Source organism: Halichondria panicea, chromosome 1, assembly GCF_963675165.1.
Source record: "Halichondria panicea chromosome 1, odHalPani1.1, whole genome shotgun sequence".
In the NCBI taxonomy this organism is placed as follows: Eukaryota; Metazoa; Porifera; class Demospongiae; order Suberitida; family Halichondriidae; genus Halichondria; species Halichondria panicea.
This window is the reverse complement of record NC_087377.1, coordinates 7,670,427-7,694,065: the sequence shown is the minus strand read 5'-3', so window position 1 is coordinate 7,694,065 and position 23,639 is coordinate 7,670,427. Positions and strand designations below refer to the sequence as shown.

Genomic DNA, 23,639 nt, shown 5'->3' with positions numbered 1-23,639 from the left:
TCAGAACGTACATATAATTAATAGAGCACTGGAGGGTATTAGCAGTTAGCTAACTTTTGTACTTCACTTCACAAAATAATGCATGACATAGAGATATTTTTGTTGGAGAAAATAAGCATCAAACATCACTTATGCACGGCAATAAACAGACAGTGACAACCATTTCCGATGGATTTTACAATGATTCTATGTAAAACGCCCTCTATTTAAGTGAATTTCGGTTGTGTGCTGATACGAACGCTTAGAGCGATTTTACAGGCTGAAAGATGACACAGCAGAGGCCACTGGCAACTATTTCTAGATAAAACTCTCAACATAGAGATTCATGCTTTTTAGGGCATCAAAACTGCAGTAAAATAATAGATTATTTTTTGCGTCAATTTATAAGAGCAGTAAATACTTCAAGCAAGCTTTATTGGTATCTATAATTATGTATTATAGCTAAGTACCTTCCAGAGGGTAGCGATAATGATATTCATAGGTACTCTATACATTTTGCAGGGGTGAAACTACCCTAACCTTAATTACGTACGTACACTGTACATGTACCAAAATTATGATCAATAATCACATTAATCATTGTGAGGGTCACACACATGTAATAGGTGCCAGTTGATAAGACCACCATACTAGTAAAGGTATCTTTTTTTAGCAACATTTTCTGGTGACTTCCCTCTACCTTAAAATCTCTAGATCTATTGTAGCTCACCTTGGTCTAGTAGTGAATTCTTAGCCTCAGCTCTCAGCCTATAACAGATACAGATAATACACACACTCAATGTTTTTGTTCAGTTTTGGACTATCTACCTAGTCTCGAATACCCGCTTCAACCTAAAAGCTTGAGTCTGGTCAAACTCACATTGAGGTTTGGTTCAAGTGTGTCCAGGAATTTCTTGGACATTTAATTGACCACAAGTGGGTGTGGAACATGAATAAAATTATAGTCTACATGAATATCATTATAGCTAACCGCCATGGCAGCATGCATGGATTGTTACGAATCAGCTCCTGACAGAAGGCGACGTAGGAAAATTCATGGAGAGAGTTGTAAGGATGTGATACTAGAACTCTCCAGACTAGCAACAGGACCTTTGGAACACCTTGTCGAAATTAACAGCCTAAATGCTCATTTATGTGAATGTGACCGTCGACCATGGTTTCATGGCCCTCTAGCTCTGTGCTATGATGGCTTCAAGCTCAGTGTTTTTCTCGTAGGCTTTCAACTCCTAGCCTTAATTGATACACTGTCTGATATAGCCCTCTGTGTATGTTCTGTCCCTAACATGCGGTGGCTTGTGGCTTTATCACTATGCTTGTGGGCGTGTAGCCCACTTGACTTTGCTGACTGTGCAGAACAAAGTTCATATGTGAGTTTGACCAGACTCAAGCTTTTAGGTTGAGGCGGGTATTCGAGACTACTATCTACCTAGATATATTCAGCTAGCTAGCTATGCTATTGATTGACATTTAAATGTAGCCCCCCTGAGATATTCTGTCTGGCCCCCTGAATATAATTATTGCCTTTATAATACCAGCATCTACATGTATCGCTAGCGTTTTAGGGCCCGGGGGCCCTGAAATGGGGGGGAGCCCCATATCGCTTCTACACCGGTATCTATGTCTTCTTCTCTTGATTATGATTTCTTGTAAGGTGAGCCTACAGATCATAGATCTAGCCCTGAAATGGGGGGGAGCCCCATATCGCTTCTACACCGGTATCTATGTCTTCTTCTCTTGATTATGATTTCTTGTAAGGTGAAACTACAGATCATAGATCTAAACAAATCGCTAGCGTTTTAGGGCCCGGGTGAAATGGGGGGGAGCCCCATATCGCTTCTACACCGGTATCTATGTCTTCTTCTCTTGATTATGATTTCTTGTAAGGTGAGCCTACAGATCATAGATCTAAACATAAGACATTGACTTAGATCTATACGTACTCAGGTCCAAGATGTCTTAACTGGATTCTGACTAAACTATTATCAATAAAGTACAAAATATAAGTTTGTCAGGGTGTTTTAAAATTCAGCATTTTCTGTAGATCAATAATTATGGTCACTCAAAGAATTGGGTGGTTATATGTTTATTTTTCCTGCAGCAGGTTCAAAGGCTACAGACTGGAGACAGTGATTAACTAAATTACCTCCTTGGACGCAGCAGTTACAACACGTACCTGTGGCGATGGTTATCACTGATGCTCTATTTATATAAACTGCTCCACTGAAACGTACGCTAGACTGAATAGGACATGCAGTTGAGAAGAGTCACCGTGCAGGCTGATTGCTGTCAGTAAGTCACCACCTTATTCTCCATTTTCACAAATAAGTTTTTTTTTGGCCACGGCGTCCACTCCCCATCAAAATTGTGAGTATCGAGCTAGCTATACAAGCCAAAGATATCATAGAGTAGTCCAAAGGTAATGTTGAGCTTACTTATAGTTGTAGTCTATAGTTAGATATGGGGTAATTTAAACTTGATGTATAATTATATCGAGTAGGTCCAGTAGTTGGTAGTATCTTGTCAAATTTGCCTAGCATCTCTATAATTACTAGAGCACTGAAGTGCAATAAATAAATCTATAAAAACCAGCGGAGTAAAGAAGCAACAACGTACTTTTAATAGAGACCGATAAAGGCCGGCTCACTTCAGCTGCAAATAATAGATCTACAATGTACCTCAAATAAAGGTCATGTCTAGGCAACGCAAGTTCAAGCTTCTTAGCTTCTTAGCTTTTGCTCGCTTTTATACGACAACGAAGCTTTAACATCGAAATCTGCGACTTTTAAAACTAATAACTTGTTGTGTGAAGGCTATCCATGCTGTAAATGCAGCGCTATGGCATCCAGGTGAGTAGACTCAAAATACACTAACAAACAAACCAACGGACTACTATACCCGCTGGCCGCGGCACGGCCTCAGGTAATAATACGTATTTTGTACAAGGAGTTGATCGAAGCACACAAAAGAACATAATAATTATAATTATGCTGCTACTAAAGAGTGGTCAATCACACTATACACAACAGCACTGGTATAGTAATGTTAAGGCGCTACATGTAAATGAAAGATTCTGAAGAGACTGCAACAGCCTTCAATGTGAGTCAAACTAGCCATAACTCGAGAAAGAAACTTTAGTTTGCTAATCCATGAATCAAAATCCAAGAGAACGTGGCTAGAAGCCTATAGAAGCTGTTAGTTTTCGTCGCATTGCAACCGTTGAGCAGTTACAGCTGGAACAGACACACACACACACACACAGTCAGCTTTACCGTATCCCTCGTGCGGCTACGCCTCGAGGCATAACAACAATGTGTTTCTAATAATTTTGTCTGTCTCTATAATTATACTCACTTACCAGCAGAGATGAATTATACGATATCTCATTCGATATCTCATTCTTGGAAATGGAGGCAATAAATTAAAGACTTCAGTCAAGTTGGAGGTTGTGAAGAGTTCTTTTGTTGTGATGAGGTGTGTTGAATCCTCCTTTATAGGTACCAAGTGATAATTATATTCACTTATAAATTATTATGCATAGCTTCAGCTTCATGCTTTGGACGAGTAATTGGATCATCACGTGTTTTATCCTAATAACCCTTTCTCAGGAAATATTAAATTCATTTCTAGCAGGTTTAAGAAAGTAGACTACGCTAACTATTTTATGAATAGCAAGACTTAATTTAGCTATTATACATTTAGCGCTATAGCTGATCGTGAATCTACAAGGACCACAGCCGATATCAGACGACAAGCTAGTAATGAATTTTATAACCCATAGTTAGAGTCAAACTATTTTTATTGTAGCTCTTGTAGATGGAGTTGGTGGCAGCTATAGCAAGTCAGACAACTGCCTTGTGCATTGTAGTTGGGCTATTTCTTACAATCACAGTTATTGAAGGTATGATACATATACATGTGTCACTATAAATATTTTACATGCAATGACAAACCGCCGCCATGTACGTCATAATAATACAGCCCAAAAGTTTACAATTGAGCCCGAGTCAGTGATACAAGCCGAGGGATTATTGGCAAAGTTTGAGTGCCTGTCTCCTGGAGCATCAGGTTATCCTTGGTTCGTGGACGGCACACCGTCTGTAAGCCCTGACTTTTCATCTGAAATCAAAGTAGCTGGAGGTACTTCAGGTCGTCCCTCAGTGCTGACCATCCCAGCTAGCTCACAGTTCAACAACAGTGTCATTCAGTGTGCAGCATTTTCACTGAGTGGTGCAGTGTTGTTCTCAAGGATTGCAATATTGACAGTTGGTGAGTGGTGTATTGTAGAAAGTATACCTTGAGTTGCTGTGCTTATTTTCTCAGAGCGTGTAATTCTTGTGGTGTTGAATGGTGAAACCAAAATTACTGTCTCCGTAATGAATAATTTCACTATGAATAACCTCGCCTATCGTGTGGACATCTCCCTGGTGCCTCTGGTCACCAATGAGATGGTTGCACTTCCTCCTCTAAATGGGATTCAAAATCAAGTGCAGTTTAATTATCAACAACTTAAGAACCACACTGTCTGTGATACATTCACCTTCACTGTGACTCCGATTACTTCTGAGTCAGGAATGGAAGGAAATCAGAGTGAACCAGTCACTGGGTTCTTTACACAAGTAACAGGTACTGTGAATATTATCTTTAATGTGTTTATATAATTATGCTTGACAAAAAAACCACAGATAGTAATGTCATTCCTCTCATCAGTCAGGGAGGTAATGTGTTGAAGAAAATAGTACATCTCGGTGGTATGGTAAGAAACGTATTGACTGTAAGACACACTTATTCAGCTCACCTCTCAGGTACCAAACTGTACCAACTTCACCTCTTACCAAGTTACCACTGACATATTGGTACCCATCAATAAGACCATTGAAGACCCCCAAATGATAAATTTCTCTCTTCCCACTGACCAGATAATCAACATCTCTGTGACGCTTACTTCGATCACGGGTGTGCGCCTCATATTCAAGGACATGCTAATCAGTAAGTCATGTTATTCAGTAGCACTCCTGGTAGTAGTATAAAGCCCTGTTTACACGACGCCTAATCTGGGTCAAATCCGGGTCTGATTTGTCTGAGTATAGTGGGCATAGTAAAATAGTAAAACGACCACTACTTGCATTTGCGCAAAAACATAAACAACACCTCAGAATTAGCCCTTTGTGTTTACTCACAGCTAAGCGGTACGACAACATCTCGTGATATCTCTTTTAATTGTATTCCAATCTTAGTTTTAGTGTGTTCTTCATAATAACTCGTTAATTATGCCTCGGTGCGCATGCGCAAGCGAGGTATACGGTAGTGTGTTTGTGTGTGTGTCTATGTAGACTGCTACAGCTGCTCAAGGATGAATCAAGTGCAAGTAAGAGTTTCTATAGGCTTCTAGTCATGTTTACTTGGATTTTAATTCGTGGATTTGCAAAATAATGCTTCGTTCTCGAGTTATGCCTAGTTTTGCTTACTTGGAATGCCATTGCAGCCTTTTCAGAAGAGTCCGTAGCAAAACTTGCTCACCGAGTGTTACTACTCAACTTAGTAGTTAGCTCTGTACTAGAACGCTAGCTATTGGTAGCTGCAAGAGTGAGCAGAGAGCTGCAAGGCTCTGCTGACTTGCAGCCATTAATTTTAGACTTGAACTTTTGGCATCGATCGTTTTTAACAACAATCATGGTTGATCATTACCCACTAGATTTATATTTGGCATGCAGCAATAACAATGTGTGTATAAAAGCTAGCTATTAGTAGTTTTATGTTATGTAGCTTTGGCACCTCCACCAAGGCATCAGCACCCGCGGTGCTTTCATTATTCTGTGACTGAGGCTTTTCAAAGTCAAGGGTAGTATATAGATTAGACCTAGATCAAACTGTTTCCTTTGCTGAACACCAGTGAACCCCTATTCAGTTACGAGATATGCTTGCTACAAGAGGTGAGAGCACTAGCTGCACCCTTCATAAATATATTGACGAGGACCTCAGCTGGAGAAACAATATACGTAGCTAGCCATAGAGACCTTGAGCAATACATGAAGCCAAGAAAGTGTGGTACCTCCTCTGCTTTAGAGGTAGGTTGGCTAATCCGGAGCCTGTTTACACAAACGCGGATAGGTTTAATCTGGATTCCAACCAAGATTAAAGGCCTTGTGTAAACGGGGCTTTACAATGCTGATTTGATTTACAATGATTTCCACAGGAACAACTGATGTTCAAAACTTGATTGTGCACGTTTGCCCTCAAGAAAACTGTGCGAGTATTGAATATGTTGAAAGTACCCTCTCTCCCGGAGCTCTTCTCTGTGTGATACGTATCATTGATGGAGAGTTGGATTTTCAAAGCACAAGGCTAGTGCCAATTCGACGGCACATGAGTGACAATTTTACCATCCCGGTGGCTGTTAGTGGAAAGTACAGTGTGGTTGCATTTGACCTTGAGAACAACAATATGAGTGTACCAAGAATGCCCATTTCTATAGTGGCCGACGATGAAACTACGGTTTTGAGCAATGGTGAGTCGGCTCTCAGTCTTGTACATGTACATGTACATTCGTTTGTGGTGTGCGTTTTATAGATTGCCTCACACGAGATCAGCTTTCATGAGATCAACTCCAAAGAGATAATTCCTACCAGAGCAACTTTGCATGAGGTCGACTGTCAATAGATCAACTCTCACAGAATCAACTTTTCATAAGATCAACTCAACTCCTGAAATCAACTCAAATCAACTCTAATCTTGTTATCCAGAAATTAACTTTTTAAAGGTGTTGGCCTCACTTTCTTAGCTATGCGCCCATGCCAAAGGTTGACAGGTATTGAGTAACAAACCCCTATAGATTTAGCACAATGCACACTCATTCTCAATGGCTCAATCATCAAGAATTCAGGAACAGTTGAAGAGCTATAGGAAAGACTTCGAGGGGTGTATCTACACGAAAATAAGAGACGTATATTTTTATGGTATCTGTGGCATTTTGTCCATTGACATTTGTTAATAGCCTGGCTTGACATTGACGAGCTAGTGGACTATTTCATGCACTTACATGTAGTACAAATTAACTTGGATCATTCACTTTCAATCACATCAGCCAAGAACTAACAACGATATTTTAATAATGAAAAAAGTGATCGTTAGTACAAAAGCAATCCCTCAACACAAAGGCTGCCTTTGTATAATGGCCTGAAATTTCCTCTGAACGTGTTTGTTATATTAAATATAGGGTACGTTACACTGAAATTTGGGAGTTGATCTCATGAAAGTTGATCTCGTGTGCACACACCTTGACCGTATGATCGAGCTCGAACTATTTTACTTGTTGTTGGGTTCCCATTTCCTCAGAATCTTCCACTGAACCAAGTTCTCCACCTAATTCTGAGGGCATCACTGTCACTAAACTATCAAATGGAAGTGCTGAAGTAACCTGCACTACCTCTGGCCAGAGTTGTCTAGCATTGTTTCAATCTAAAACCTCTCTTGATTTGATGGTGGTGGTTGGTTTTATTGAACCACCTAATGACAGAACTGTTGTCTCTCTTGATGCCACTTCTGATGTTTATGTGGTAGTGTACACTTGGAACAGTGATTCTGGTGAGACCATCTTTGATGGGAAGGTATCCTTCATTGATCAATTGGAGCTACGAACCAGTAAGCCAAGAGTTAGTTTCCGTTTCAGAATTATAATGTGCTCTATTCTTAATGTTGCAGGTCCTCCCCGTACACAATCACCTCCTGACAGTACGGAATCTCCATCATTGTCTTCACCTCAACCTCCACCGCCCATAGTAATAATAATAGGTAAGCAAGTACGTGTGGTATATGATTGCGTTCCATTGCCTATTTTACATGCTAGCATTAATAGTCGTGACCTCTCTCTCTGCAGTCATTGTTGTTACTCTGATTCTGGTCATTGCGATAATTGTCATCGTTATTGTTATTCTGTATCGAGTGAAGAAAGGCAAACGAGGCAACAAGGTGTTGCATTCCAGCTACATTCATGAATTAGGTAATGTATGGAATGTATTGATCTCATGATTCGATTACGTTCACCACATAGTAGCTTAAATGGTTGAAAAGCAGCTCTACAACAAAAGTGGTGCCATGGTTTTAACAATAGCGCGAAATTTTGCGCTATTTGGTCAAAATTTGACCAAATAGCTAAAATAAGACGCAACGTCATTTAATGAAGTTGCGTCTTATGTTAGCTCTAAGCATTTCATGGACCTAATTTTCGTGGAGAAATTAAGCCCATCAATTTCGCACTACTGAACGTATTACTAGAATATTTACCCGAGGCGCGCGTGGGCGGCCACAGGTATAGTAGTCTGTTGGTTTGTTTGTGTATTCTGAATCTACTCACCTGGATATCATAGCGCTGCGTTTACAGCGTGGATAGCCTTCACATAACAAGTTATTAGTTTTTAATAGTGGCAGATTTTGATGTTAAAGCTTCATTGTCGAATAAAAGCTTGAACTTGCACGTTGAGCTAGCTACACTATGGCCTTTATTACTTGCAGATGAAGTGATCCCGTACCAGGAACAATGGAAAAGGTTCACTACAATAGAAAGCTAGAATTGTGACTGGATGTTGTCTCTGTAATACCATATTACTAGAATATTTTGCAGGTGAAAAACCTTTGCGAATGAGCCAAATCAGCAGAAAATTTGACCCTTTGCGATCTAACTATTGCGTTCTGGCAAGGATCGTGTGTATTTACTAGTAATAAAATAGGTTTTGCGGATTTTATTGTTGCGACAATATTGATCAACCCTCGCAAAATTCGCAAATGTTTGATTCTCGCAAAACATTCTAGTAATACGGTAGCTGACTGAGACTCTGGAATCCTACTCCAGGAGCCATACTTCTCTGAGACTCCAGGCTTCTTTACTGTGATCCTAGTCCACGGTGCATATATCTATGTACCATAAAACTCTGTTCTCAAATGTTTCAGCATGTCTCGCTCTGGTTTAGTTCTGAGTTGCTGGGCTAGACAGCTCAGTAACTACCTAGTTCTTAACTTCTGGTTTCTTTGTAATCATGTCACCAGCCGAGGGTTTGCACTTTAGTGCTCTAGTTTGCTGGTGAATAACCTTTACAAATGAGCCAAATCAGGAAAAATTGACCCTATTGTGCTCTGGCAAGGATTATGTGTATTAATTTACCATACTAATTTTAGGTGTGCGATTTTATTGATAAACCCTTGCAAAGTTTTTCATGTTTGATGCTCAAAAAACATTCTATAGTAACAGTATACGGTACATACATGTATCACTTGAACTATTTTACCGGCTGGCTATATAATTTGTGTGTCTTTAGATATAATCAAGGGCGTATGAAGAGAAGAGGGCATGCAACTACAATCTATCAAATGGGCGGAGGTTTATGTCTAAAGAATGTATTGCATGTGCACTTTATACTCTGGCTAGCCTTTATTCCCTAGTGGACGGTTGGCTAAATCATGACTAAATATAGTATATCCTGCTGACTCATCAATAATATGACGCATACACAGTATACATTGTGAGTTGCATGCCCTCTTCTCTTCATACGCCCTTGGTATAATTATGACTGAGCAGTAATTACCATGAATTCACAATGGTACAAATACTACTCAGGGGTGATAGGTACGTTGTAAACTTGTGTTATCTGTTAGCTACTATATAGTGTGAATACTCTGAAACAAACTTATTTGTGGGACAGTATACAGTGGAGCCCCTGAATGATAACCTCTATAACCTGTTCAATTCTTCATGCAGACATTTTGGCAAAGGTGTCAAGTAGTATAAAATTATGTGCACTACTATAATTATGTCACTGTGGGAGTAAATTTTAGGGATAGTGCTTACTTTATAGTAGTTTGTTTGAAGTACATACATTTATATGTGTCACTGTATACGTGTCAGCTAATTCCCCAAGTGGAGTCTGTTGACAGTTGCATGTGTGTACATATGTAGTGTAACTTCAAAATCTTTGTTGGTAGTTTTCGTAACTAGTTGGACTACTTTCCATTTCATCATGAGAGGCTAGATATCTCAATAACTTACACATGTACGTGTTATGCCCTGCTATTAGTAGCTTTATGTTATGTAGCTTTGGCACCTCCACTGAGGTATCAGCACCCGCGGTGCTTTCATATTGAACTTATTACTCTAGGAAATTATGATTGGCAAAACACATACAGATATAATTATTGTCTCAATAACAGGCTATACATGTAATAGTTGTACCATGGATATCAAGGGTGTATTGGATTTGTACTGCCGAGGGCAGTTCTATGTATTCCTCGAGGGAATACATACATGTACAACTGCACGAGGTAGTACAATCATAGATTGAGTAGAGAGGGATTGGAAACGAGGTACCCTCGAAGTACCATCCGTGTTTCCCCGCGGTTTTAATCGAGGCTTATTTCCAACGTGGGGTCTAAACATGAATAATAATTCATGAGAATTGTTTTTGCTGTCTGTAAAAAGTCCACGAGCAGTTTTGCTTCTAAACATCAACTTCATTAAATACTTGTGGCCATTTGGGACACAGCACACTACTTAGTGACACAACCTTAGCTATATCGTAGTAGCTAAACTGACACAAGCATGAAAAATCGCTCTGTGTTAGACTAGCTACTTCATGACAATCAAGATTGTATTTTCTTCGTTTCCAAATGATACTCACCATCAGGGGGCATTTGTTTAAGTGCTAGAGGGGTCTTTGAGACGCATGCATAGACTCAGTTGAAACACGGATTGTTTCTGAACTCTACATAGACTTCATTGTAAAACATCACGTGAACCACTTCCGTTACCAATCCCCTTCTACTCTATCTATGGTACAATAACAGTACACACGCAGATATCCATGGTACAGGTTAGTCTCATGAATCAGCCGCCGTTCCTTTGGAACACCGTCTGAGCACTCTTGTCATCGTTTTATGTGCCAAGACGGAATTCCGTCTTGACCAATCAGATTGCAGAAGTCCAGTCAGGTGATGAACTTGGAGGCAGCAAAGAACTGCACTTTGCTCAACGCATTTGGATAACCATTATGCATGCATTACTAATGGTAAACGCTTCATACAAAGAAGCTGCTGCGAAGCATAAGCAAGCCAACCTTGGGCAAGAATCAGTAGTTTGATACTCTTCTCTTCTTATGCACGAAATTTTCAAGGCACTTAACTTTCAATAGAATTACCTATATATAAAACATAAATTTCACGCTATACCTTATGTCAATGCACGTTGCATCCGCTGTTAGCAATGTTTGTGGAGGACTCTTGAAAACAACACGGTATACGGTATATACGTGTATAAATTATACTACTTGAAGTCAATTAGTACTATATGTTTCTAACTATAATTTATACAACATGTGTGCTAAATTTACCATTGCATGACTGTATGATATACTGGAAGTTACATGCACACCGAGGTATAATGAATGTCAAGCAGTAAGTGTACAGAATTATAATGAATGTCAAAGTATTAAGTGTACAGAATTATAATACATTGTTTGCTGTATTCATGCATGCAGGTGGCGAGGTGCTCCATAAGTTGTCTTCGGTAGTATTAAGTGTTTGACTATAATTTAAGCGTTTGAGACAATAATGTTAACAACGAACAATATTCATTTATGTATGCCATTTTCATGCCATTCCATAATTATAATAATGAAAGCACCGCAGGTGCTGATGCCTCGGTGGAGGTGCCAAAGCTACATAACATAAAACTACTAATAGCTAGCTTTTATACACACATTGATTATAATTATTGTGATGAATTTTGCTGCATGCGAATAGTGGGTAATGATCAACCATGATTATTGTTAAAAACGATCGATGCCAAAAGTTCAAGTCTAAAAATAAGTCTTAGATTTTAAGAGTGGTCTATTATAATTATAATTATTATACAGTATAATTATATAGCGGGTAATTTTTGTTGGTGCAAATTCTTGTACGAATGATCCATTAATTTTTGTGCAACCATTAATTTTCAAACAGACCGTATGCATGACTGATGTACTAACTAAAGGTAGATTTTCCAGCACTACTTTGCTAAATACCATCTAATGCTTCCATCTCCAAGTACATAATCATTTTCTTATTTACATAAGGTCAAAGGTGAGTCCATGCAGTGTAGTCCAGTCCAGTGATCATCTAACTATATATACTGTCTTATAGCCAGTGGCGGACAAATAGAAAAAGAAATAGTTTGGCGTACAAAATTGATAGAATCGTACATTGTCAAGGGCGTATGAAGAGAAGAGGGCTTGCGAGCAAAAACTGTTGTGGGCGGTGGAATTTACTGGAAAAGTACAGTAATATCTATTTGATTTTGTGTAAAGTACATGTGCAGATAGATTGAATCCAGTTCTTGCTCGCACGTTAGACTATAATAGTGATTTGCATGCCCTCTTCTCTTCATATCCCCTTGACATTGTACAATTACACAACTGTGTGGGACAAAATTATAAGTTAATTAATAGTTATAAGGGGTAAAATCTGGTACAAAACTATAAGTTAATGTTAATACGACTTGCTTTTCTCTGAGGCAACACATCTTCGTACACATGAACTGGCTCAATGCTGGCATACTCTCCCTCTGTTGTTGCCGGGGCTTGTGAGTCATCGATCCTCTGTCCCCATGGTTTCTTTGTTTGCTCATAGGCAATGTTCCTCTTAAGTACTGGAGCATAAGCTTCGTTGGGCTGCTCAATTCCTGCAAATGTTGATGACCAATCTACTCTCCCATTTGATTCTGTAAAACGGCTTCGTTTTCTCTTCACAATAACTACGGCTACTATAGTTACAATGACTACCAGGAGAAGCAGTACCACAGCCACAGTGATGATACCTTTTAAAAGACAAAAATATACACAGACAGCCGTGAATTGCATCATTCACCTGCTATTAGTATGGGCAGAGATCCAAACTCTGTACTGTCAGGTACTCGTGTAGGGAGAGGACCTGCAAGAGGAAGAACAGAACGCATACAATTTTGAAACTGAAACTAACTCTTGGCTTACTGATGAAGGATACCTTCCCATCAAAGATTGTCTCACTAGAATCACTGTTCCAAGTGTACACTACCACATGAATATCGGAAGTGGCATCAAGAGTGACAGTGGTTCTGTCATTAGGTGGTTCAATAAAACCAATCATCACCATTGGATCAAGAGAGGTTGGAGAGTTTGTAGATTGAAACAATGCTAGACAACTCTGGCCAGTGATAGTGCAGGTTACTTCAGCACTCCCATTCGATAGTTTAGTGACAGTGATGTCCTTAGTATTAGGTGGAAAATTTGGTTCAGTGGAAGATTCTGAGGAAAAGGGAACCCAACAACTTTATTAACACAGTACTATCTAGCAAAAATAATTATGTTCACAAATTGCGTTGTTATAATTATATGACGATAGAAATTCAAATGACAGAATTTTTGAGGTTTGAGGTCAACCTGCGAAAGCACTATATGGAACCTCCGAATAAAGGACACTTTGGAGGCAGAGTGTTTGTCCTAGTCTCTTTTTGAAGGTTCATTCAAATTGCCATATCAAGATAGTATTCATGTATAATTATAATTAGACCCTAATTCTAGTTCAAAAAGTACGATAAGTAAGAAACTTGCTAAAATCAAAGATATAAAGCATAATTCTTTCATGCTTTGCAGTATGGCAGTACGATTTATAGCAATAACATAATACCATATGGACATAAAATATACATGTGTAATTTTCTGTTTGTCCGTTATAAGAGGAAGTTTTGCACAAAGATTGTCCGCTGTCCGGAATCCAGAAGGTCCGCTCGTGAGAGGTTGCTTTTGTCTACTTATAATTACCTTAAGGTGACATATTTTCACAGGTAGCCTGATTTGTTTGCGATTTCACTATTTAGCTTAAAAATTAATTAAATTAAATTCTTGCTCAAGTTGTGAAATTAAATTTTTCAATTACTCGCAAGCGGTTTTAATGCCAATTATCTGCGAGTACAATTTTTTGGGAGGATATGGCACAGCACACAAAAAAATATATGTACAACACTGACATATAATAGCCGACTTACTATTGAGCAAAAATATAGTTTCATCGTTGGCCGCTATAGAAATGGGGATTCTTGGTACACTCAAATTGTTGTTCTCAAGGTCAAATGCAACCACACTGTAATTTCCACTAACAGTCACCGGGATGGTAAAATTGTCACTCATATTCCGTCGAATTGGCACTAGTCTTGTGCTTGGAAAATCCAACTCTCCATCAATGATACGTATCACACAGAGAAGAGCTCCGGGAGAGAGGGTACCTTCAACATACTCAATACTTGCACAGTTTTCTTTAGGGCAAACGTCTACAATCAAATTTTGAACATCAGTTGTTCCTGTGTTAAAATCAGCATGTAATACTTACTACTGAATAACACGACTTACTGATTAGCATGTCCTTGAATATGAGACGTACACCCGTGATCGAAGTAAGTGTCACAGAGATGTTGATTATCTGGTCAGTGGGAAGAGAGAAACTTATCATGTGGGGGTCTTCGATGGTCTTATTGATGGGTGCCAATATGTCAGAGGTCACTTGGTAGGAGGTGAAGTTGGTACAGTTGGGTACCTATAGAGGTGTACTGAATAAATGTATCTTACTACAGTCAATACGTCTCTTACCATACCACTGAGATGTACTATTTTCGTCAACACATTTCCTCCCTGACTGATGAGGGAAGTGACATTGTTATTATCTGTGGTAATTGTCAAGCATAAACGTTCAATAAAACATTCACAGAACCTCTAATTGCTGTAAAGAAGTAAATTACTGGTTCACTGGATCTTCCTTCCATTCCTGACTCGCTAATTGGAGTCACAGTGAAGGTGAATATATCACAGACAGTGTGGTTATCAGGTTGCCCGTAATTAAACTGTGTTTGATTTTGAATCCCATATAGAGGAGGGAGTGTAACCATCTTATTAGAGCCCAGAGTAGTGAGAAAGATGTCCACATGATAGGAGAGGATATTTATTGTGAAGTTATTGGTCACAGAGACGGTAATGGTTTCATCATTCAGCACTTCAATAGATACACGCTCTGAGAAAAAAGACCTCATTGAAAGCAACTGTGTGTCAAGATGTACACTCTGCAAGTAATTACACTACTCACCAACTTTCAACGTTGCATTCCTTGATAAGACTCCACCAGTCACTGAAACGGCTGCACACTGAACGACACTGCTGTTGAACTGTAAGCTAGCTGGGATAGTTAACACTGAGGGAAGACCTGAAGTGCCTCCAGCTACTTTGATTTCAGATGAGAAGTCAGGGCTTGTAGACTCAATGCCATTCACAAACCAAGGATGAGTTAGTGCTCCAGGAGACAGGCACTCAAACTCTGCCAATAATCCCTCGGCTTGTACCACTGACTCGGGCTCAATTGTAAACTGCTGGGCTGTGTACATGATAAATGTATGGTACTATAGGAAGAGAGGAAGGCCAATTTGAATATAATTATGTATAATAATTATATACATCACTATATATACCTTAATTTGATAGGAACAAAAAATTAATAGTACTCTTCTACATTAATTGTGTATGTTTTATCGTCCATTCAGGTAAATTTGCACATGCATCTAACTATCGTTTCTTCTAATCACTAATAGAACAGGCGCTTATCCCTTTCCTTGCCATTCGTGAAATCTGGAACAGGAGCGTCTTTAGGTCGATTAGTGTGGATCCCGCCTCACCACGCCTCCATGTCATTCTAGATCAGGCTAGCAATTCTAGCTGGGACTCCCAGTTCTAGCTCCTTTTTTTTTAGCGTGTCAGAGACTGGGAGAAGATGATTGGCACTCCCTGGCTCCTTTAGATGTACAGCTGTCCAGATCCCTAGAACATACCCTCCATTCTGACAAGTTATCAGTGCATAGGGTGCTTACTAGATTCTTGCCAGCCAGTACAGTTCAAGCTACACACAGCACCGCTCAACTATTCTCTACCCCATTATCTAGCTAAATCTGGTCCAACTAGACAGCAGACACAGCTAGTTAATTCAGTAAAGCCAGGGGTAGCCCTACTTCTACGGTTGTTCAGTACCCATGGTAACAATTCCTCTGGGCTGGGCTAACTAGTTGAGCCACGCCTCCCAATTCTCAAGGCTAGGTACATGTCTCTGTCTAGCTGCTTCTTCAGCTTCTTGCTCAGTTTTGTGGCTTAGAGAAAGGCCAGCTACTCAGGGGGAAGAGTCCAGATGAAAGTCTGGCAGCCAGGTGACGTCCAAACGGTCAGTTATTCTTTCCACCAACTTTTTAATCTAGTCTAGTCCTGTTTGCACTGCTACTACTACTACTGCTACTCTTCCTACTACTACTGCTGCTACTCTTCCTAGCTAGTCAAAGGTTTCTTTTTTTTTTTTTTTTTTTTTATAACTACATATGCACAAAGAGACATCAAAGCTTACATCAAAGGACACAGATTTTTAGCCTACTTGACTGATAAGGCCGTTACCTAGACTACAGTTTGTTTGTCAGGGAGGAGCTCACATACAACTTCATCTAATTCATCATAAAGATTCCTTACCCATTGTTGTAATTTCTACAACAGATTGCCAAGGAAAGGGTTATAGCATTAGGAAGAATTAACGTAAAGTGCATAGTAGCAATGGATCGATAATAGCGTTGATTGATTTTAGGCTGTTATTATGCCTCGAGGCGTAGCCGCACGAGGGATATAGTAAAGCTAGCCTCGATTCCAGGCCGCTGAGAAAGGCGGCCTGGTATACACTGTTTACGCATGCGCCAGAATTACCAAGAATCTTGGTAATCGTAAATTGTAGTATATTTATCAGTATTCTTATTTTGCATTTAGTTGTAAGACATTGATATCCGTTTCATTTATAATGATGTCATGGATACGGTAAAGCTGACTGTGTGTGTGTGTTAGACTGGAAACCACTCCCCTTCTCTCGGGAGAAAGGGACTGGCAAGCTGCCGTGTTGAGAGTTGTCCCAGTGCGTGAGGAATGTCACGCTGCCACAAGAATGTAAACGTCACAAATATTCATGTTCCACCGCCCACACGCTAACTATTACCAGAGATACAAAAGAAAGGGGATTGGAAACGACCGCCCACGCCCTATGTAAAAGGGGTGAAGCACTCCGTGTAATCATTGCGCTCGCAAATAATTACATGGAGGACTGCGCTACGGTTTTGTATCCCTGGTTTCTAGCTCTCCTATCCACTAGAGATCACTCAGGGCCTGGGAGATACTTGAGAGAAGTAAGCTTATACCACTGACAAGCTCTAAGTCCGTTGTCTTTACTCTGTTTCCAATTTTTTTGAGTTTAGCTTGAATTACTCTGTGTCAACTTTTCTCTGTCCCTCCTGTGAAGTCAAAACAGCAAAGGACATTGCTTGACTTGGTTATTATGTATCTAAGTGCTACATAGAATGGCTTTATGCTGTAAATAAGCTGTACTGTTCATAAACGTTTGCAGTATAGTCCTTCAAACTGCTTTAGTATACTTTTAGACACACCACGGGCCTGTCCCTCCTACGACTTCATAGTAAAGGCTATTTCTTCTTGCATAGCATTTATTTGTCTAGTAATAGTGGCTGCATGGCTTAGTCGACTTTTTAGAGCTAAATTCTCTTTACTTTTTAGAAAAATCAACATTAAAGATTATCAATTTCACTGTTTCTATGTACAGCACATTGTAGAGCAGTCAAGACAGGTAATGAGCATGCTGACTATAAATATAATCCTCCTTTGTAGTTTTAGTCACGCCCTATAACACGGAATGCTTCACGCAAAAATTTCGTAAAAATTTCGTTTCCAATCCCCTTTCTTTTGTATCTCTGCTATTACTGCACAAAATATTACCGGCCTCGAGTATAAGTACATTCACTGGCGGTCTGTTATCGAGGCTGAACAAGAATCAATTTTCTTCTTTCTGGAGGTCCTGGTAAGCCACATATATAATACAACAACAATAGATGCATGTAAATAAGTCTTTTCTTCTCAGTGACTTTATATAGATAAGCTAACTTTAATATAAAATTCATAATAGATAACACTCTAATACTTTTGAGCGAAAGCAAAAACATGGCGAGAGGCATTAGCACAGCGCCAGCTTGAACACTAGTTTCTAATAGCGCGCCATTAGACTTTACTTGCCGCTCAATTGGAGCACTTTCTCACTGTAATCAGAAGAAAACCGGTACCGGTATTACCGTATAGTGGCGGTGAGTGTAACATGTGGGTGTGTGTGTGAAGTGTGTGGTGTGGTGTGGTGTGGTGTGGGTGGAAAAATACAACTATATGAGCCCCCATTCAGTACCGTATAAATTATATATAGCGGGGAAATTTTCGGGGAAATAATTATTAGCACCCTTTTTGCTATTTGGCTCCAGAGCCCTCAGCAGAAATTTTCGTGGGTTCTAATATAATTTCAATGCCAGGAAACCATATGCACCCACCAAGAACTTTGCATGTGGGAATTTAGCCCAGTTTTAATTTTTGCGTAACTGCTCTGCCCTCAAAAAGTGCACCTACGAAAATTTCCCGCTATACAGTATCTACACTAACCACAAATGTGGGCCATTAGATAATACGGTCAAACACATTATTTTATATATACAGCCAATCTCTGGATAATTGTGGTAACGATAATTATCCAGAGATTAGCCTATAAAATAGCAAGAGTATCACCATGCATTTCTGGACCAGGAATAGCAAAATAATTATGCCTAGACCATGCATAGCTACTTACGTACCTTTTACAGCTATGGTGAACGTCCCCACAAATAGAAGAAATGTCAAACTAGTGTAATCATCCATCAAAGCATAGGTGTGCCAAGCTAGCTATGTAGTAGAAAAATGAATCACATTCTAGATTTAGTATTAAATTTTAATTAAAGATCACAATAGTAAGACACTAGAATCATGTTATGATGCACTCCTGTGTACAATTATAACTTTCATTTTCAGTTTTGTACAAATATGGGTAGATACATTGTACCGTCAAACAACTGTGTGGGAAAGTTTCAGTTAATGTTAACATAATTTGCACGACTTGCTTTTCCCTCAGGCAACACATCCTCGTACACATGAACTGGCTCAATGATCGCATACTCTCCCTCCGTTGTTACCGGGACTTGTGAGCCATCGATCCTCTGTCCCTGTGGTTTCTTTGTTTGCTCATAGGCAATGTTCTTCTTGAGCTTGAGTACTGGAGCATAAGCTTCGTTGGGCTGCTCAATTCCTGCAAATGTTGATGATCAATCCACTCTTCCATCTGACTCTGGAACCTCAACTGCATGCCAATTGTTTATGAAAAGTTGACAAATGATTTAGGTACCTCCATTTTGTCTCTGTTTTCTTAAAATCACAACGACAGTTCCCACACCAGTGTTGATCTCCACACAGTACTCAGTGAGAGGTAGAGCATTCCACATCACGGTAATGGTATTCGGTGCAACAATAAGATGAGTGAGGACCGTCTCTAAAAGAAACTAATTATACCAAGACAATCAATATAATTATTGACTCACCACGAACAGTTAGAGTTTCTGTGATCGATACTAGTCTTCTGGCCTTACAGTATCAAAGCCATTACTAATTGTAGCACGGCACTGAACAACAGAGTTGTTGTGCTGTGAAGTGTCCAAGATTGTCAGTGTGGCTGGTTCACCAGGAGATGAAGGTCGACGAGCTCTAACAGTTTCAGTATCTGCTCCGACTAAGGAATTGTTTATTGCCCAATCATAAGTGACAGTCAATCCCTCCCCTTGATACAGACACCTGAATACTGCCTCCAGTCACTCGGTTCTCTCTACTGACACTGGCTGTACTGTGAACTGAGCTGTGAGAAATATTAGCACCAGTCGTCGTTATGGGTTACTGTACTTAATCAAGAGTACGAGCCTATCTTTTTTACTAGATATCCCTATGTCTATAAATTAAGCAACATGTAAATTGTGTTTCAGCAGTTCATTCAGATATAATGTAAGGGTAATTTAAAGGTACAGTAATTTGACAGCACACAATTTATTATGTACAGATTTACATGGGCACATTTTCCGGGGTCGAGATTCTGGGGAGATAATAATTCAGTATAGGCTCACACACATACTGACAAATTAAAACTGTAAGCCGGTACCCTAGCATGGCAGTAACGGTGTGCCAATAGTTGTACTCATGCAGAGGAAACTAGTGTAATTACCTATCAAAGAATAGGTGTGCCAAGCTATGTAGAAGTAAATTAGTAACAGCTAACAATGCACTCATCTATAATCAGAGGGACTGGTAAATATTACATATAATAACACAATCCACACTAAGAATACATATGTAAATGTAAGTTTTGTAAAAATTGATAGAATGGTACATTGTACAATCGCATACCGTACAGCGGGAAATTTTCGTGAGGTGAGGGCAAAAAGAAGACGCGAAAATGGGATAAACTCCCACGCATCGGTATTTCACATGCAAAGCTATTGGTGGGTGTGGTTTCCTGGCATTGAAACGCAAAATACTAGAACACATGAACATTTTTGCTGAGGGCTCTATAGCCAAATAGTGAAAATGTGCACCACAAAAATTTCCCGCTACACGGTATAGAAATGTGTGGGATAAAAATAAATGGGTAAATTTGTCAGTTAACGTTAACATAATTTGCACGACTTGCTTTTCCCTGAGGCAACACATCCTCGTACTCATGAACTGGCTATTGCAATGCTTTCATACTGTCCCTCTGTTGTTGCCGGGGCTTGTGAGTCATCGATCCTCTGTCTCCGTGGTTTCTTTGTCTGCTCATAGGCAATGTTCCTCGTCAGTACTGGAGCATAAGCTTCGTTGGGCTGCTCAATTCCTGCAAATGTTGATGACCAATCCACTCTTCCATCTGACTCTGGAACCTCAACTGCATGTCAATTGTTCAAGACAAGTTAACGAATAATTTAGGTACCTTCATTATTTTTGTCTCCGTTTTCTTAAAATCACAACGACAGTTCCAACAGCGGTGACCACAAGCAATAGCAGAATCACCAAACCTAAAAATGTGCATCCATACTATTGGAGTGTACGAATCCTATTCAAAGTAAACTGTAGATATTCACAAACTGCGTCATAATATGCTATTTTACAAACTAAAGTCTATTGCGGTGAATAATGTGTTATTGTACTGAGTGCTGCCTTAAAACATTGTATACGGAGGTTGTCCTTTTTAAGAGGTGTCCATGCTTATATTCTCATATAAAAAGCGTTGAGTTCGACCCCGGAAGTTATGTGGTCAATCATGGCTTCATAAGTTATGACAACTTTATGAAGGTCAAACTCAACACAAACAGACTTAGTGAGTGCTCTGTAGGTACATTGACTTACCAGCTATAACTGCTGCTGTGACAGTGAATGGAGAGAATCATTATGATACACTTTTGCAGCACTAGAAACCTACCAGCGATAACTGATGTTGGCAGGGACTCCATACGAGGAGGAGGTGGGTCTGTTTGTGGATCAGACGTTGGAGGTGTAGTGGGAGCAGCTGCAATAGAAAAAAGAAAAATCAATGAATGATGTTAGCTCTGATCCACAGAGGCACTTACAGGTGGGTGGATCCAGTTGTATAATGAGCGATACTTCTCCTTCAAAGATGGACTGTGAACTATTCCAAGAATACACCACCACATAGCCATCACCAAAGGTGTCCTTCCGAAAAACAACGACAGTAGAGCTTTCAGATGTGTTGATAAAATCAACTACACGTAGTACTCTGTCCAAAATGGGTTTAAACAGAACTAGACAATTCCGAGCAGAGTCAGAGAAAGTCACCTCAAGATCTCCATTTGATAAGTTGGTTGCACTAACGACTTCACTACTGGGTGGTGGACTGGTTCCTACAAAGAAGATTCTATAGCCACTAGAAAATCATATTTACACACAGAGCACATACCTTTAGCACCAGAATTCACTATAACGTCCAGACTCAGTGCTACCATGGAGATGGGCATTCTTGGTAACTTGGTATTCTCCAGATCAAAAGCAATCACTTTGTATTCTCCGCTACGAACAGGAATGATGAAATTCTCGATAGAATTCCGAGGGATGGTGACCAGTTTCACGTTAGCAAAATCAAGCACTCCATTAATGATACCAACTGCACAGACGAGAGCTCCGGGAGAGACAGTACCTTCAACATACACAATGCTCACACAAATACCACCACCACCAGGACATTCAGACACTAGCAGGTCTTGAACGTCAAATGTACCTAAGAAGGGAATCGTAATAAACATCAGAACACGCCTCATTGAACTCACTGATTGAAATATTCTCAAACACGAGGTCTATTCCATTCTCATCAGTCAGTGTGACACTGTATTCTGTCATCTTGTCAGTGGGGAGGGAGAAACTGAGTGAGCCATTAAACAGAAGAGGGTCCGTGATTGAACGACTGATTGAGGGAGTCAATAGGTCAGAGTTCACACGATACCGAGTGAACCTTGTGCAACTTGGTATCTGGAGAAGGTTAGCTTAATTGTTACATGTGCATCTCTTACACTATACAATGACTCACAGTGGCCTCAAACTCAACTAACTTATTCCCTCCATTTTCACGAATACGACGTCGTTCTCTACTACCTGCAGTATACATGTACATTGTGAATAGAAGAATAACAAGTGTGGATATAACAATACAACACACCTTCTATCTTTGTAAAGAACCCAGTAACTGGTTCACTGGTTGTTCCCCTCATCTCTCCTTCAGTAGGAGTCACGGTGAAGGAGAATCTGTCACACACACTGATGGGGTTGGAGTACGTTAAGATGTACTCATTAGCCAGTCCACACACACAATCAAGAACAACTGTTTCAGTTGAGTCCAGAGTTGTCTTGGTGATGTCCACACAGTACTCAGTGAGGGGTAGAGCATTCCACATCACAGTGATGGTGTTTGGAGCAGTCAGAACGTTAGTGATGTCCGTTGCTACAGTGAAATGCTTAACAAACCTTACATAATGATAGTTACTAACTCACCATAAACAAATAAATTTGCTGTGGTCGATACTTCAGACTGTATAATATCAAAGCCATTTCTGATTGTAGCCACACACTGAACAATAGAGTTGTTGTGCTGTGGAGTGGCCAAGATTGTCAGTCTTGATGGTCCACCAGGAGATGAAGGTGGACGTGCTCTAACAGTTTCTGTATCTACTCCGACTATGGAATTGTTTATTGCCCAGTCATAAGTAACAGTCAATCCCTCCGCTTGATACTGACAACTGAACACTGCCTCCAGTCCCTCAGCTCTCTCCACTGACAATGGCTGTACTGTGAACTGAGCTGCGAGAAAATATTGGAAAGACGTCGTTATGGGTTACTGTACTTAATCAAGAGTATAATCATTATTATTAGTCGGGTCAATCAGACATCACTGTCTAAATTAGCAACCAGTCATGAAATTGTATTTCAGCAGTTTATTGGTAATTTAAAAGTACAATGCACACCAATTTATATGTGCAGATCTACATACATTGTGTATATTATATTCCATATGCAGGGTTAAGATTCTGGGGAGATAATAGTATAGGCTCGCACACACACTGACAAAAACTGTAAGCTGAGGTACCCTAGCAGCAAGTAACTGAAAATGGACCCAAAAGTGTGCCAATA

The 23,639-nt window shown here is 39.8% G+C and overlaps 3 protein-coding genes across 17 annotated transcripts in view; 1 reads left to right on the top strand and 2 right to left on the bottom strand.

Moving 5' to 3' along the window:
* LOC135338891 (uncharacterized) overlaps window positions 1-23,639 on the bottom strand; it is a 38,577-nt gene that overhangs the window by 9,574 nt on the left and 5,364 nt on the right. The gene's annotated exons all lie outside the window — the stretch shown is intronic.
* Window positions 1,816-23,597, top strand: LOC135339430 (uncharacterized). Of its 15 annotated transcripts, none has more exons than XM_064535551.1 (13): window positions 1,839-1,884; window positions 1,945-2,003; window positions 2,102-2,289; window positions 3,359-3,898; window positions 3,979-4,266; window positions 4,321-4,623; window positions 4,683-4,753; window positions 4,803-4,986; window positions 6,194-6,505; window positions 7,333-7,638; window positions 7,699-7,788; window positions 7,874-7,996; window positions 8,509-11,477. In XM_064535551.1, the coding sequence occupies exons 4-13, from the start codon at window positions 3,814-3,816 to the stop codon at window positions 8,562-8,564; spliced, it is 1,818 nt and encodes a 605-aa protein (XP_064391621.1). In that variant the 5' UTR covers window positions 1,839-1,884; window positions 1,945-2,003; window positions 2,102-2,289; window positions 3,359-3,813; the 3' UTR covers window positions 8,565-11,477. The 15 variants fall into 15 exon arrangements, with proteins under 15 accessions (XP_064391613.1, XP_064391621.1, XP_064391605.1 ...); XM_064535535.1 differs by having other exon boundaries at window positions 2,099-2,289; window positions 3,362-3,898; XM_064535532.1 differs by having other exon boundaries at window positions 2,099-2,289.
* On the bottom strand, window positions 12,377-18,903 carry LOC135339293 (uncharacterized). Its single transcript, XM_064535371.1, has 9 exons — window positions 18,743-18,903; window positions 15,133-15,417; window positions 14,764-15,060; window positions 14,643-14,716; window positions 14,406-14,589; window positions 14,045-14,356; window positions 13,011-13,304; window positions 12,889-12,951; window positions 12,377-12,838 (listed from the first exon to the last, which is right to left on the bottom strand). Exons 1-9 carry the CDS (start codon window positions 18,804-18,806, stop codon window positions 12,498-12,500), a joined length of 1,914 nt encoding a protein of 637 aa, XP_064391441.1. The 5' UTR covers window positions 18,807-18,903; the 3' UTR covers window positions 12,377-12,497.